At 42.1% G+C, this 16,360-nt stretch overlaps 1 protein-coding gene and 1 non-coding gene across 17 annotated transcripts in view; both read left to right on the forward strand.

Annotated features, from left to right (window-relative positions):
* The window catches only part of USP54 (ubiquitin specific peptidase 54), a 135,478-nt gene that overhangs the window by 104,294 nt on the left and 14,824 nt on the right, over positions 1-16,360 (forward strand). For 12 of the 16 annotated variants that reach the window (XM_076010149.1, XM_076010151.1, XM_076010153.1 and 9 more), the window contains 7 exons: positions 1,750-1,881; positions 2,061-2,441; positions 2,711-2,942; positions 4,561-4,694; positions 9,500-9,667; positions 13,227-13,346; positions 14,267-14,462. In XM_076010149.1, coding sequence (XP_075866264.1) covers positions 1,750-1,881; positions 2,061-2,441; positions 2,711-2,942; positions 4,561-4,694; positions 9,500-9,667; positions 13,227-13,346; positions 14,267-14,462 — 1,363 coding nt within the window. The remainder of the gene's footprint in view (positions 1-1,749; positions 1,882-2,060; positions 2,442-2,710; positions 2,943-4,560; positions 4,695-9,499; positions 9,668-13,226; positions 13,347-14,266; positions 14,463-16,360) is intronic. The other 4 variants (XM_076010157.1, XM_076010160.1, XM_076010162.1 and 1 more) reach the window with 2 other exon arrangements.
* LOC142875759 (U6 spliceosomal RNA) lies at positions 3,170-3,271 on the forward strand. Its single transcript, XR_012923053.1, has one exon. It is a non-coding gene; the product is annotated as a U6 spliceosomal RNA (small nuclear RNA).

Below are 16,360 nucleotides of genomic sequence, written 5' to 3' on the forward strand. Positions count from 1 at the left end.
GGGGGGGAATGGGAGGGAGGAAGAGCATCCCCACTGGTTTAACATTTTTAAGATTTAGTTGCTCCATGTGATTTGCTCCTTTTTTAAATCTTTCTTGTGGACTCAGAGGTAGCAAAGGATCAGATAAAAGCGATAAAAGATTTCATGGGCAATTGATTGAAAATTTGTATCCATATCACTATATTACTGATATCTGAATATGTATAAGAATTTTTATATACTGTCATATGAAAATAAATTTCTGTTAGCTCTCAGTGCATTTGGGAAAATATCTAGGGTTTTTTCCTAAGCCTATCTTCAAACTTAATTCACCTGCTTAATTCATCTCTGGCTTCCAGTAGTTTAGTTGATTATATCCTTTAGAATCTGACCTTTGCTGTTATTGAATCATACTCATATGTGCATACTGTGGGCATGAAGCAGGGCAAGTTATGTAAAAGAGCCCAGCTCTCCTGGGTTTCCCAGTGATTAGTATTAAGGATCTATGAAGTATAATCTCTGGATGAAGCCAAAATTGGTGATGCCTGGGATGGGGATGGGAATGAGAGTTAATCAAAGTTGAAATGTCCTTTTAAATAATCCACATTTTAATTTTTTAGAGACAGGGTCTCACTCTGTTGCCTAGGCTGGAGTGCAATGGCATGAATCATAGCTCACTGAATTCATTGCAGCCTCCAACTCCTGGGCTCAAGTGATGCTCTTGCCCCAGCCTCCCTAGTAGTTAGGGCTACATGCACGTAATTTTTTATTTTTTGTAGAGATGGGGTCTCGCTATGTTGCCCAGGCTAGTCTCAAACTCCTGGCTTCAAGGGATGCTCCCGCCTCAGCCTCACAAATTTCTGGGATTACAGGTGTGAGCCACCACGCCCAGCCTAAATGATCCCCATTTAGGGAAAGTTTAGAACTAGGTATTAAAGCCATATATAATCAGAGCTCTGTGGGCAAAGGATGGGGCATCTAGGATAATACCAGAGGTACTGAAAATCAGGCTTTACTTGGTATGTTTTGCTAAATAAATAAAAGGAAAGCTCTGTCTTCAGCTTATGAGAATGAAAATATATGGTTATATGACATTTTTATATAATTTTTAAAACTTTCGTCTTTTAAAAATTATCTAGAGGCCGGGCATGGTGGCTCACACCTGTAATCCTAGCACTCTGGAAGGCCGAGGTGGGAGGATCGCTCAAGGTCAGGAGTTCGAAACCAGCCTGAACAAGAGCGAGATCCCCATTTCTATTAAAAATAGAAAGAAATTAATTGGCCAACTAAAAATATATAGAAAAAATTAGCTGGGCGTGGTGGTGCATGCCTGTAGTCCCAGCTACTTGGGAGGCTGAGTCAGAAGGATTGCTTTAGCCCAGGAGTTTGAGATTGCTGTGAGCTGGGCTGATGCCACGGCACTTTAGCCCAGGTAACAGAGTGAGACTCTGCCTAAAAAAAAAAAAATATTACCTAGAAATATGTCCTTAGTCCTTCTGGGTCACTGGTGAAGATTTTGAGTAGGATCGAGATTTGTAATTGCTGAGGAGACACTGTAAATTTGGAAGCACTCATTAAATACTTGGGCTTCTCTGCATTTATCTACTGAGAGATATCCTACATTTAAATCAGTTAGCCATGGTCCCTACACCTGATCTAAGATACACTAAATTTGTGGCACTGCCATGAATCCCAAAGGGAGTTTAGGTTCTCAGAAGGATGAGGGTCAGTCTCAGATACCAGCTTACCCTCATTTCCTTGTTCTTTCAGGACACCTGACTGATAGTGAATGTAATCAGAAACACACATCCAAGAAAGGGTCACTGATAGAGCGCAAGAGGAGCTCTGGCCGGGTTAGGAGGAAAGGCGATGAGCCACAGGCCTCAGGGTACCACAGTGAAGGCAAGCCACTCTGCATTGCTTCTCTTTCTTCATTCACTCTGTCAAACCTTTTCCACACTCCAGGCTATTGGCTTCTCCTTTTGGCTCAAAGGGCTTTTCCTTGCTTTTTAGACATTGGGGTCTGGGTATTTGTGATCATTTTAAACATCTATATTTGTTTCATTCTTTTGTGTCTTCAGGAGAAACACTGAAAGAGAAGCAGGCTCCTAGGAATTCCTCCAAACCATCCAGCAGCACCAATAGGCTAAGGGATTTTAAAGAGACGGTCAGCAATATGATCCATAACAGACCATCCCTTGCTTCTCAGACCAATGTAGCTTCTCCCTTTGGGGGGAGGGGAGGAGGCCAGCATGACAAAAAACCTCCTAGGAACCTGCCTTTACACTCTCGTGACTGGGAAATAGAGAGTACCAGCAGTGAATCAAAATCCAGTTCTTCCAGCAAGTATCGTCCAACATGGAGACCCAAACGGGAATCTCTGAATATTGACAGTATCTTTAGTAAGGACAAAAGGAAGCATTGTGGATATACCCAGCTTAGCCCCTTTTCTGAGGATTCAGGTGAGGAGTTAATCAAGGAAGAATTGGGCTTTCAAATAAAGTTGATTTAGTATTTTAAAAACTTGGGTTTTCTGGTAGATCTGGCAAGAGGCATTTTTATTCTGATGTTGGGCTTTTCAGGGATATGAGTTCAGTGAATCAGCAGCTGGAGGGTGGGGGTGAGGGTGTGTGTGTGTGTGTGCACGGGCACGTGGTATTAGTTAAGTCTTGATTTTAGGCAAATGCTAAATCTTACCTCCTCTTCCATACTTGTTCTTTGTTCGGGATAGCTAAAGAATTTATACCAGATGAACTAAGCAAGCCACCTGCTTATGACATTAAAAGTAGTGGACCAAGCCCCCAGTACAAGCCCTGGGGCCCAGCACGGTCAGGCTCTCACCTTTTAGAGCAGCACCCTCGTTTAATACAGCGAATGGAATCTGGCTATGAGAGCAGTGAGAGGAACAGCAGCAGCCCTGTCAGCCTGGATGCAGCCTTGCCCGAGAGCTCGAATGTCTGCAGGTATTGTTTGGCCTTTGAATAGAGGCATTGTCCTTCACAGCAATGTAAGCCACCTGCTTGGGGCTTTCAACCATGACTTAGACAAGTGGAGGCGTGGGCTTTATTACCGTCTCTCTATGTGTTCTTTCAACTTTCTGTAGCAACAGCACCCTCTGCTGGTAGGAAGAGCAAAGGCACTTGAGAAAGGAGAGAGAACTTTAAAGGACAGTACTATGTATAACATAATTGTTTTGCTTCAGCAGTTCATATACTAAAATTGGAATGATAGAAGATTAGCATGGCCCCTGCTCAAGGATGACATGAAAATTTATGAAGTGTTCCATATTTTTCAGATGTGTAGGATGAACAAGTCTGGAGATCTAATGTAAAACGTTGAGGACTATAGTTAATAAAATTGTACTGTATATGGGATTCATGCTGAATGAGTAGATTTTAACTGCTCTTGCCATGCAGAAAAAAATGGGTAACTATGTGAGATGATGGATATATTAATCTGCTTCACTAAGTAACCTTTTTTCTATCTACATGTATCTCATAACATTGTGTTGTATACCTTAAAAAATATACAAATTTTATTTTAAAAATTGTTAGTAAATAACTTCTAATGAAAGAGTAAAGTTGTGAATTAAAACTTATATAATCGTAAGATCAGAGAAGAAACTCAACTCTTTTTTTTTTTTTTTTTTTTGGAGACAGAGTCTCACTCTGTTGCCCAGGCTAGAGTGAGTGCCGTGGCGTCAGCCTCGCTCACAGCAACCTCAAACTCCTGGGCTCAAGCAGTCCTGCTGCCTCAGCCTCCCGAGTAGCTGGGACTACAGGCATGTGCCACCATGCCCGGCTAATTTTTTCTATATATATTAGTTGGCCAATTAATTTCTTTCTATTTTTATAGTAGAGATGGGGTCTCGCTCTTGCTCAGGCTAGTTTCGAACTCCTGAGCTTGAGTGATCCGCCCGCCTTGGCCTCCCAGAGTGCTAGGATTACAGGCGTGAGCCACCTCGCCCGGCCTCTTATTTATTCTTGCTTTTTCTTTTGGGATAGTTTTGGTTTTGTTTTGTTTTAGGGTCCTTGAGGATTTTGTGTTTTATGAAGGCTGTGATATTCATAATCATATAAGATAATGATGACTGTTTGATCCATACATTTCAAGTCTTTGTACAATGTGTTTACTGAATTGCCACAGAGGCAATTTTCCTAAAAGTATAGCTGCTTTGAAATGAATTCATTGTGTTTTCTGCAAGGGTGATAACCACATCCTCACACTTTCCCAGGGTTCTTCGCTGTCCACGAATCCTGTTCAGTTTACTTATGAGAAGATACTATGAAAGTTTAGTAAGAAAGAGGAAGGCAGTACATATGATAGCAATACGTCTGTTAATTCATTCAGTAGATTTTAAATGTCTGCTATGTGCCAGATACTATGCTAGATGCACAAGATGTGAATGAGGTGGGATAAGATGGAGGATTAAGTGGATATTTCTGTTTCTCAGAGACATAAAGCAGAAGCTTTAATTATATTACTTCAAATGTTTTGTTGAGGGATTTAGTCCTAGGAATGTTATTAGTAACCATTCTTCTGATGCTTTCATTAGACTCTGGGTTCTCTTTTGTTTTGAAGGGATCCAAGTGCTAAGAGATCAGCTGGATTCGTCCCTTCTTGGCGACATATCCCAAAGTCTCACAGCAGTAGCATCCTGGAGGTGGACTCCACAGCATCCACGAGTGGCTGGACAAAGAGTCACCCCCTCTCAGGTAAGCAGAATGATTCTGGATTTGGGAGACTGGATTTGACCATCAACTCTATTTGAGCACATCTGAAGTTAGAGGACAGGTACAGTTTGAGTATTCCATCAGAATGTAAATGTGGAGGTATTTGAGTTGCTCCATCTTTGGACTTATCTGTTTTTCATTCTCTATTATATCTAGCCTGAATGTTTCCTTCCACTTTGGAGAGAGCCCTGTGCAAGCAAGAGGGGACATCAATATGGTGTACAGTGTTAATAACAGCTTCATTCCTTGGAAGAATAAATCCTAGGGCTTTCCTTGGTGTAGTTGACAGCCTCTTGGGAAATGGAAATTTCTTATTGTTTAGTATTATGAATTGAGATGCCAAAGGGGGACATGTAGGCTGTGTACAAAACTGGGAGATAAGCAATTCAAACTTACCCTTATACCTACTTATATATCCTAGTCTGACTACCAGTTCTCTTCATAGTTACTGAAAGTTCTTAGAGGTGGTGGGAAGGGAGGTATGCAACAGTAGTAACAAAAAAGGCACAGACCCTTTAAGGTATGAGTGCTATAGGTTGCTGACATCTGGCAGAGCAGAATAAAGCCTGTAGAGATGATATCCTGGAATGCTGGGCTTGAGAAAGTTATAGTTAGCGACCTGTGGAAGAAATTTGTGCTTCCCAATGAAATTATACATTTGGTTTATTTCTCACATTTTAAATTTATTTAATGTTTAGTAACATTGCTTTGAGAAACCTGTGCTCATACATGTGCCTAGGCTCCCTTCTCTTCAGATAGCCAATACCTTTTCAGTATGCTAAAGACTGAGTCTCATGATTTCCCAAATAGTTCTCAATTCTGGACTAGCTAGCTAGAATCTATCAACGGGATTCCTCAACTGGTAAAAAATATTTAGCAAAGAGTTATGATAAAATTCTTCACACACTGTATCACCCTACCATCCTCCTTGTATAATAGGACCTATTTGTGTGCCACAATTTGATTTAAGGCACAGAACAAAACTGGTTTTTTTTTTTTTTTTTGAGACAGAGTCTCGCTTTCTTGCCTAGGCTAGAATGAGTGCCGTGGCATTAGCCTAGCTCACAGCAACCTCAAACTCCTGGGCTCAAGCAATCCTCCTGCCTCTGCCTCCTAAGTAGCTGGGACTACAGGCATGTGCCACCATGCCCGGCTAATTTTTTCTATATATATTATTTGGCCAATTAATTTCTTTCTATTTATAGTAGAGACGGGGTCTCGCTCTTGCTCAGGTTGGTTTCGAACTCCTGACCTCGAGCAATCCGCCCGCCTCGGCCTCCCAGAGAGCTAGGATTACAGGCGTGAGCCACCGCGCCCGGCCTCAAAACTGTTTTTAAATTAAAAATTATTATTATTATTTTTTTGAGACAGAGTCTTTCTCTGTCACCCAGGCTAGAATGCTATGGTGTCAGCCTAGCTCACAGCAACCTCAAACTTGTGGGCCAAGTCATCCTTCTGCCCTAACCTCCTGAGTAGCTGGGACTACAGTCATGCACCACCATGCCCAGCTAATTTTTTCTATTTTTAGTAGAGACAGGGTCTCACTCTTGCTCGGGGCTCAGGCTGGTCTTCAACTCCTTAGCTCAAGTGATCCTCCTGCCTTGGCTTCCCAGAGTGCTAGAATTACAGACGTCAGCCACTACACCCAGCCTTTTAATTATTATTTTTTTAATAAACAGGGTCTTGCTCTGTTACCACAGCTAGAATGCAGTGGCATGATCATAGCTCACTGTAACTCAAACTCCTGGGCTCAAGCAATTTTCCTGCTAGGACTACAGATAGCTAGGACTATAGGTGTGTATCACTATGCCTTGCTAATTTTTAAAATTTTTTTAGAGATGGAGTCTTGCTATATTGCCCAGGCTGGTCTCAAACTCCTGGCCTCAAGTGATCCTTTTGGTTAAGCCTCCCAAAGTGCTGAGATTACAGGTGTGAATCACCATGCCTGGCCAGAACAAACATTTTTACCAATTTCTTTTTTTTATTTTTTTGAGACAGAGTCTCGCTTTGTTGCCCAGGCTAGAGTGAGTGCCATGGCGTCAGCATAGCTCACAGCAACCTCAAACTCCTGGGCTCAAGCAATCCTTCTGCCTCAGCCTCCCAAGTAGCTGGGACTACAGGCATGCGCCACCATGTTCGGCCAATTTTTTCTATATATATTAGTTGGCCAATTAATTTCTTTCTATTTATATTAGAGACAGGATCTCGCTCTTGCTCAGGCTGGTTTCGAACTCCTGACCTTGAGCAGTCCGCCCGCCTCGGCTTCCCAGAGAGCTAGGATTACAGGAGTGAGCCACTGCGCCCGGCCTTTTACCAATTTTTTTTTTTTTTTTTTTGAGACAGAGTCTCACTCTGTTGCCCAGGCTAGAGTGAGTGCAGTGGCGTCAGCCTGGCTCACAGCAACCTCAATCTCTGGGGCTCAGCGATCCTACTGCCTCAGCCTCCCGAGTAGCTGGGACTACAGGCATGCGCCACCATGCCCGGCTAAATTTTTGTATATATATATTTTAGTTGGTCAATTAATTTATTTCTATTTTTGGTAGAGACGGGGTCTCGCTCAGGCTGGTTTCGAACTCCTGACCTTGAGCAATCCGCCCGCCTCGGCCTCCCAAATTGCTAGGATTAAAGGCGTGAGCCACCATGCCCGGCCCTTTTACCAATTTCTTAACCTGCCTTTTGCCTCCTGAAATTGAAGGAACTAGTGTTGCCATTATGATATATATTTTTCTACATCTTTTTCTATGTTTATACAAGTACATGAGGAAGTTTACCAGCATTTTTTTTTTTTTTGTTTTTTTTTTTTTGAGACAGAGTCTCGCTTTGTTGCTCAGGCTAGAGTGAGTGCCGTGGCGTCAGCATAGCTCACAGTAACCTCAAACTCCTGGGCTTAAGCAATCCTACTGCCTCAGCCTCCCGAGTAGCTGGGACTACAGGCACGTGCCACCATGCCCGGCCAACTTTTATATATATATATTAGTTGGCCAATTAATTTCCTTCTATTTTTTATAGTAGAGACGGGGTCTCGCTCAGGCTGGTTTTGAACTCCTGACCTTGAGCAATCCGCCCGCCTCGGCCTCCCAGAGTGCTAGGATTACAAGCGTGAGCCACTGCGCCTGGCCTGTTGTTTTTTTTTTGAGACAGAGTCTCGCTTTGTTGCCCAGGCTAGAGTGAGTGCCGTGGCGTCAGCCTAGCTCACAGCAACCTCAATCCTCCTGCCTCAGCCTCCCAAGTAGCTGGGACTACAGGCATGCATCACCATGCCCGGCTAATTTTTTCTACATATATTAGTTGGCCAATTAATTTCTTTATATTAGAGACGGGATCTTGCTCTTGCTCAGGTTGGTTTCGAACTCCTGACCTTGAGCAATCCGCCCACCTTGGCCTCCCAGAGTGCTAGGATTACAGGTGTTGTTTTTTTGAGACAGAGTCTCACTGTGTTGCCCAGGTTAGAGTGCCGTGGCGTCAGCCTAGCTCACAGTAACCTCAGATTCCTGGGCTCAAGTGATCCTTCTGCCTCAGCCTCCCGAGTAGCTGGAACTACAGGCACGCGCCACTATGCCTGGCTAATTTTTTCTATATATTTTTAGTTGGCCAATTAACTTGTTTCTATTTTTAGTTGAGACGGACTGTCTCGCTCTTGCTCAGGCTGGTTTCAAACTCCTGACCTTGAGTGATCCACCCACCTCGGCCTCCCAGAGTGCTAGGATTACAGGCATGAGTCACCACACCTGGCCCACATAACCAGCATTTTTTTAAAAAGTAAAATGAGGCCGGACATGGTGGCTCACACCTGTAATCCTAGCACTCTGGGAGGCCAAGGCGGGAGGATCATTTGAGCTCAGGAGTTTGAGACCAGCCTGAGCAAGAGGGAGATCCGGTCTGTTCTAAAAAAATAGAAAGAAATTAGCTGGACAACTAAAAAAATATATATCAGAAAATATTAGCTAGGCACGGTTGTGCATGACTGTAGTTCCAGTTGCTGGGGAGGCTGAGGCAGAAGGATCGCTTGAGCCCAGGAGTTTGAGGTTGCTTTGAGCTGGGCTGACACCACGGCACTCTAGCCCTGGCAGCAGAGTGAAACTCTTTCTCAAAAAAAAAAAAAAAGTAAAATGAAGTCATGATATATATATTATTCTCTCACTCTATTTTTTACTTATTGTGGACATCCTTCTAGATCTATTTATATCCATCTATGAACACTTATAAAGTTGAGTTTTTACTCGTGTGGCCCTTTTACAAACTCATTAAAGAGATAATGGAAATTCATGCTTGAAGCTCCCCAGTAAGTCCCAGTGACAGCACCTGGTAGAGAGTGCTCCTTAATGGTTGATAACATGAATACTGAATTTAACCTACTTGACTTTAATTCAGCTCCACCATTTCCCACCCGTGTTACCTTGGGCAAATTATTTATCCTCTTTGTGACTCAGTTTCCTATTTCTAAAATGGGGGTGATAATAGTTATCTACTTCATAGGTTATGAGAATTAAATGAAATAATATATGTAAAAGTGCTTAAAATTGTTCCTGGCACATAGTAAATGCTCAACAAATGTTCAGTGCCATATTATTGTTACTATGAAGCACTCAATAAATATTTGTTTTTATTGTTATTATTATTACTGATCCAAGTCTGCCCTGAATTTGATATGGAGAGTGCTATCCATAACATGAACTCCAATTTGAAGGCAAGAGTACCAAAGGAGAAGCATCACAGTGGCCATAAATTCAGGTGGTGCTTAGTCTTGGAAATGTGGTGACTTATCGTTTCTCTTGCTTGTATTCCAGGTGGAGAATTATCTTCTAAAAGTGAACTGGATGAATTACAGGAAGAGGTGGCCAGGAGGGCCCAGGAACAGGAACTTCGAAGGAAACGGGAAAAGGAATTAGAGGCAGCTAAAGGGTTTAACCCTCATCCCAGCCGCTTCATGGACTTGGATGAACTGCAGAATCAGGGTAATTGTTGTGTGCATTAGGTTGTGGGTAATTGGGACAGAGATAAAGGGTAGAAAAAAAGATCCAAGCTTCCATATTCCTTGTCTTCTCTTTAGCAGTTAAATTTTATCTTAATTCAGCCATTCCAGTAAGAGCTAGTTAAAGTATAAGGAGACAAGCCTATTGATTGGAGATAGGCACTGATTTGAGGGCACATCTATTAAAAGCCTATAGATTAGACACAGTATATCATTCATGGAAAATGTTTCCCTTGAACATCTGTAGAAAGTATAAAAATTAATCTCAACTGAGAAGCAGCAGAAAAGGGCAGGGAGCCACACTGATAGTACCGGGAATTCTACTTGCTGGGAAGAAACATGCCCTCAAGATATTCCACCTGGAGCTTCAGGGGAGTGGGTCTGCCAAACAGGAGCAAGAACACAAAGCCTAATTTCCTTCTGATGCCATCTGATACGATCAGGATTCATTCCTGAATCTCATACGATTTTCATGGCCTTTAACTTAAGCTTCCCCAACTGCCTCATGTTAGACACTTCTTTTTATCCTAGAATTTCATTAGGATGTTCCCTATACCAAGAGAGACTAGCTTTCAAACTAGGAGTTCAGCAAGGCTGAGGTATCTACCTTAAATAGGCTGTGAAACCTATATCTCAGTTTTTCCTTCTATAGAATGAATTTATCACTCTTGTTATTCAGAATCTCCAGTTATAACAAATTGTGCTAAAGCAGTATATAGGATAGGACTCTATGCTATTTGGGTGGCTGCTACCTGTAGACCACTTCTCATTTTATAAACACTTGGGCCGGGCGTGGTGGCTCACACCTATAATCCTAGCACTCTGGGAGGCTGAGGCAGGCGGATCGCTCAAGGTTAGGAGTTCGAAACCAGCCTGAGCAAGAGCGAGACCCGGTCTCTACTAAAAAATAGAAATAAATTAATTGGCCAATTAAAAATATATAGAAAAAATTAGGCCGGGCGTGGTGGCTCACGCCTGTAATCCTAGCACTCTGGGAGGCCGAGGCAGGCGGATTGCTTGAGGTCAGGAGTTCGAAACCAGCCTGAGCAAGACCCTGTCTCTACTAAAAATAGAAAGAAATTAATTGACCAACTAAAAAATATATATACAAAAAATTAGCCGGGCATGGTGGTGCATGCCTGTAGTCCTAGCTACTTGGGAGGCTGAGGCAGGAGGATCACTTGAGCCAGGAGATTGAGGTTGCTGTGATCTAGGCTGACGCCACGGCACTCACTCTAGCCTGGGCAACAAAGTGAGACTCTGTCTCAAAAAAAAAAAAAAATATATATATATATATATATATATAGAAAAAATTAGCCTGGCATGGTGGTGCATGCCTGTCATCCCAGCTACTCGGGAAGCTGAGGCACAAGGATTGCTCGAGCCCAGGAGTCTGAGGTTGCTGTGAGCTAGGCTGATGCCACTGCACTCTGTCCCGGGCAACATTGAGTGAGACTCTGTCTCAAAAAAAGAGAAAACACTTGGAGAAGCTTCTGGGCTAAGTAATCCAATATGGGGACAGCTTTTCTCCTCTAATCCAAATGTTTTTTGATTCAAGGCAATTGTTGCCTTATATTTCCCAAGGCATTGTATTTGTTTCCAAATTAGTTTTAAATTCCTTTTTTTTTTTTTTTTTGAGACAGAGTCTCACTTTGTTGCCCAGGCTAGAGTGAGTGCCGTGGCGTCAGCCTAGCTCACAGCAACCTCAAGCTCCTGGGCTCAAGCAATCCTCCTGCCTTAGCCTCCCAAGTAGCTGGGACTACTGGCATGCACCACCATGCCCAGCTAATTTTTTCTGTATATATTAGTTGGCCAATTAATTTATTTCTATTTATAGTAGAGACGGAGTCTCACTCTTGCTCAGGTTGGTTTCGAACTTTTGACCTCAAGCAATCCGCCCGCCTCGGCCTCCCAGAGTGCTAGGATTATAGGCGTGAGCCGCCCGGTGAGGCCAGTTTTATATTCCTAATTCCTTAGCTGTCTCAATATTTGGAGAGTCTTTTTTCTTTTTTTTTTTGACCTCAAGCTGTATCACATTGGTGTCCCAGGTTATTTCTGGAAAGAGGGCCTTGTTATCTCCCTCCTTGCCTTTTTCTCCCCTCTGTTAGTTGGGCAGTACATTAAAGTTGAGAGGAAGTCCTAGTGGCTAAATTTCATTGTCCATTCTATATATACTTTGGCTCCGCATCTGCTGGAAGAACAAAAAAATGGAGTGCTAAGATTCTAGAGGATAAGGATTAAAATTTAATATACAGTGATTGACCAACTACAGTTTGCCTAGATCTCTGTAAAGTAGAAATCTCTTTTTTTTGTTAAAAATGGCTATCACTACCACCTCTGATTACAAAGGTTGTATGGGTTCAGTTGATACCAAATACTGTGAAAGAACTTCAGGCCTGGAGGGTGGGGGGGGGGAACCACACCCTTAGAGATAGGGTGGAACCTGAGTGCCACATTCTTTAGAACCAATCTATTACTTCTAGTATCTTCTCATTGCTCTCAGAGAGCCATAATGAATTAGAAACCGAGTGCTAGAGGTGTGGAAGAGCCTTTCTTACCATGTCCAGCTGGAGGTAAGTGGAGGATGGGGGGACATCGTGGGAGAAATGACTGAGGCATTTTGATTTTTTTTTCCTGTGACCTTGCAAAGGATCACTGGCAATCCCAATTATAGGTGAGTGTACATTATAGCTTGCTGCCCATTTATGGATATGAGTGAGTAGAGAGCAAGGGGTACATAAACTTGAGAATTCTTTTACAACAGTTGCTCTTACTGTGCTTCTGAGCCGTTTCATCTGGTATTGTATTTGGACTCTTCTGTACCTGCTTTGGCACACATTTACTTTGAGAAGAGGAGAGAATATCCCATGCTTGTTTTATGGGAAGGTGACATTTGGGGGTACTTTTGCTGAGCAAAGCCATGATAAAAGTAAATACTTAGCAGTGCTGATGAAAGATATGTGCATGCAAACCAACAACAAAGCCAGTTTAACTGCCTTGGTAAATACGTTGAGGTAGGAAATGTAGACCATCTGTGCCTAAGAGTTGTACTGATTTTCCAGTTTAGGATAGTGCCGAGAGGACTGTGAACTGGTGAAGGAAACAAGTGGTATGGATGGCTTTCCACAGAATACTGAAGCCATCTTTGCCATAACAAAGCAACTGTCTCAGTGGAGGTCCGGGGTATTCTGACACTGGTTGGTGAGAGCTCCACTGTGTGGAAGAGCAGTTCATTTCCAGGCATGAGACCCATCCTTCTGTTATAGGCAATACTTTGTTCTTTCCTTGAAGGACTCTGTAAGAGGTCTTGGAGTTAGAATATGTCGCTGGCAATGGCATGCTTCTCTTTCATGGTCTTGGTAATGTGGTCAGGGCAAAAAGGGATGCCCTGCTTGTTTCAGAGACTTTTAATAGCAATGGACAGTTGGAATGGTAGAGCAATGGCTTAGTAGCAAGGATCTGTGAGTACTGAAGGGAAACAACACTACATAAGAAAAGTTGGAATAAATTGTAATGAAAATGAAAAGTGCTGGCCCTTTCAGGGAGGAGTGACGACTTTGAGAGATCCCTGCAAGAGGCAGATTCAGTGTTTGAAGAGTCATTGCATCTGGAACAGAAGGGAGACTGTGCTGCAGCTTTGGCTCTCTGTAACGAAGCTATCTGTAAGTAACTCTAACCGCTATGGCTATGGCATTTTTGACTAACTTCACAATAGGTATTATTAGTGCTGTTATTCAGATGGGATGAAAACAGTTTTTATGTCTTCTCACTCTTGGCACTCCCAAACCCAGGCCTTTTAGCTATCTTTGCTCTTTAGATTTCTAAATGTGCCTGGCACTGTTCCTGTGGCCTATGGATATTTACTGGAATAACCTCAGCAGGAATCCACAGATGAATTCTCAAGCCATGCCTAACTTCTTATCCCAAGATAAAGTTACACCTCTGATGTGAGATTAGTCTCCTCTTTCTCTAGTCACTGACTAGTGAGTTGGAACTTAGGGTAGGAAAACAGAATAAATTGACGGTGACTTCCCAGGCCTGTGACTTTTCACTGTAACATGTGATTCTTTCTGTTACCACCCCGCCCCCAACCTTCCTGGTATGTAGCACCATAAACTTACAGCAAGGGACTATGGCTTAGAATTGGTATCTGATTCTTAAATGTGACCAGAAGAACTAGTGCTTTATAAAGATAGATGCTGGTTTGGATCTTATTTCTGCTATTGGCCACCAGTAAGGGGAATTCAGGAGTAGAGTGTGGAGACCAGAGTCAGACAGATCGGTTACAGAGGACAAGAGTGGCAATCTCTAAGAAAAGCACTAGTTTATCTTCCTGATTCATTTTAGTTTTGTTTTGTTTTTTAATTTGGATTAACCTGTTTGGCCTCCATGGCTTCCATGAATGTTCCTTGTAGCCAGAGCCAGCTCTGTGCCCTGGACAGCATATGCATGGTCCATGCCTTGCATTTCTGCTGCATATTTTGAGTTTTATTGCATATCTTTGCTCATTTTTGTTCAATTTTATTCTTTTTATTTTTGTGTTTTGTGTTTTGTTTCTGCTGTATTTTCTTTTGCATTTTAGCTAAACTAAGACTTGCCCTGCATGGTGCCAGCTCTAGCACACACAGCAGAGCCCTAGTCGATAAGAAGTTGCAAATCAGTATTCGAAAAGCACGGAGCCTGCAGGATCGCATGCAGCAACAGCAATCATCACAGCAGCCGATGCAACCCTCAGCCTGCCTCCCATCACAGGGGGGGAGCCTCCCTCAGCCGACAAGGTAGTGCTTGGGAACCACATTAGTTTACAGAAGCCAGGGGAAGAAGTGACCATAAGAATTCTATAGCAAGAGCTCTCATTGTCTTGGCCACTACAGGGGAGAGAGGGAGAGATGAGTCCTGAAAAGATTTTCTTCTCTCAGGTCAGACATACAGTGAAAAACACATTGTACTGCTGGTCTTTTCTTGAATAATTCCTAGAAAGATACAAAAAGTATATCATAATAAATAGACTGCTTTTACAAATATCCTGCAGGTGAGTTTATCCCTGGACTTGTATAATAACATGATTATTGTATTTGTATATATTATGTTCTTAGACATTATAATCTGGGCTACATTTCGTGTTGCAGTAGCAACCATGATTTATTTTGGGATTTCAGTGTTTACTGTCCCTTATGGAAGCAGAGAAAGCAGTCTTTTCCTTGCTTTGATGAACTATAGAGAAGAGACAAAGATTCCCTTTGCTTTGCTTCTTTGTGGTGAGGACTAGTAGCCATTAGCGTAGTTCTCACATCTTAGCCCTGAATTTGGCTTTTACTTAGAAGCCAAATTCAAATTTATTTATTTTTCAGACAGAGTCTTGCTCTGTTGCCTAGGCTACAGTGCCGTGGTGTCAGGCTAGCTCACAGAAACCTCAAACTCCTGGGCTCAAGCAATCCTTCTGCCTCAGCCTCCCAAGTAGCTGGGACTATAGGCATGCGCCACCATGCCCAGCTAATTTTTTCTATACATTTTTGGTTGTCTGGCGAATTTCTTTCTATTGTTAATAGAGATGGGGTCTCACTCTTGCTCAGGCTGGTCTTGAACTCCTGACCTTGAATGATCCTCCTGTCTCGGCCTCCCAGAGTGCTAGGATTATTACAGGCATGAGCCACCGCGCCTGGCCCCAAATTCAAATTTAAATGAAAATTAATTTTAGCTGATAGTAAGATTGAGTAGTTTTCAAAATATAAATATAATAAAAGCAGTTAACATTTTGAACATTTGCCTAAGGTCCAGGTACTGAACTAAGTACTATTTATCTATCTATACAATTTTTTTTTTTTTTTAAAGATAGGGTCTTGCTCTGTTGGGGTCTTGCTCTGTCACCGAAGCTGGAGTGCAGTGGCATGATCATAGCTCACTGCAGCCTCAAACTCCTAGGCTCAATTGATCCTCTTGGCTCAGCCTTGCATACAGCTGAGACTACAGACATGCACCATCATACCCAGCTAATTTTTTAGATTTTTGTAGAGATGGGATCTTGCTCTGTTGCCCAGGCTGTTATATATTTTATGTTATTTTATTCTCACAATAACCTTATGAGATAGGGACTATTATCTAGCATATTTTACAAATAAAGAAACTCAGTCTCAGAGAGGATAATTATGTAAGGTACCCAGATTACTTAGCTATTAAGTGTTAGAAGCGTGGACTATAAATCTAGATCTGTTTGTGAGTGTCCTTAACCATTATGTAATACTGCCTTCTATGATTAGGTTTCCTAAATAAGTATATAATATTCTTCATAATGTGACTGGGTGACTATACTCACAACACTTCATAGTATATTCTCATTCAGATTTAGAGAGTTGTTTCAAATATGCGTAATTTAGATAGCTAAACCCTTTCCAGAAAACTTATATCACCTGATGAATGTGAGTGATTGAGGTTTTATCTAAGTGCTTACAACACTGAGTTTTTTAGGTCAGAAATATAAAATAATTAGTGAGAAACCAACTAAATGCAGTTAATCTCTACTCCTACTCCTAAATCTCAAGTCATAGTATATTACTTTGGGGAAACATCTCAGTGAAGAATACAATCAAATCCAGATTATGAAAACACAATTGAAATGGTTGATTTCTGTGTAATCCCATGAAGCTCAAATCACCCTGTATTTTATAAATGTTGGCCT

Source organism: Microcebus murinus, chromosome 14 (assembly GCF_040939455.1).
Source record: "Microcebus murinus isolate Inina chromosome 14, M.murinus_Inina_mat1.0, whole genome shotgun sequence".
NCBI classification, from domain to species: Eukaryota; Metazoa; Chordata; class Mammalia; order Primates; family Cheirogaleidae; genus Microcebus; species Microcebus murinus.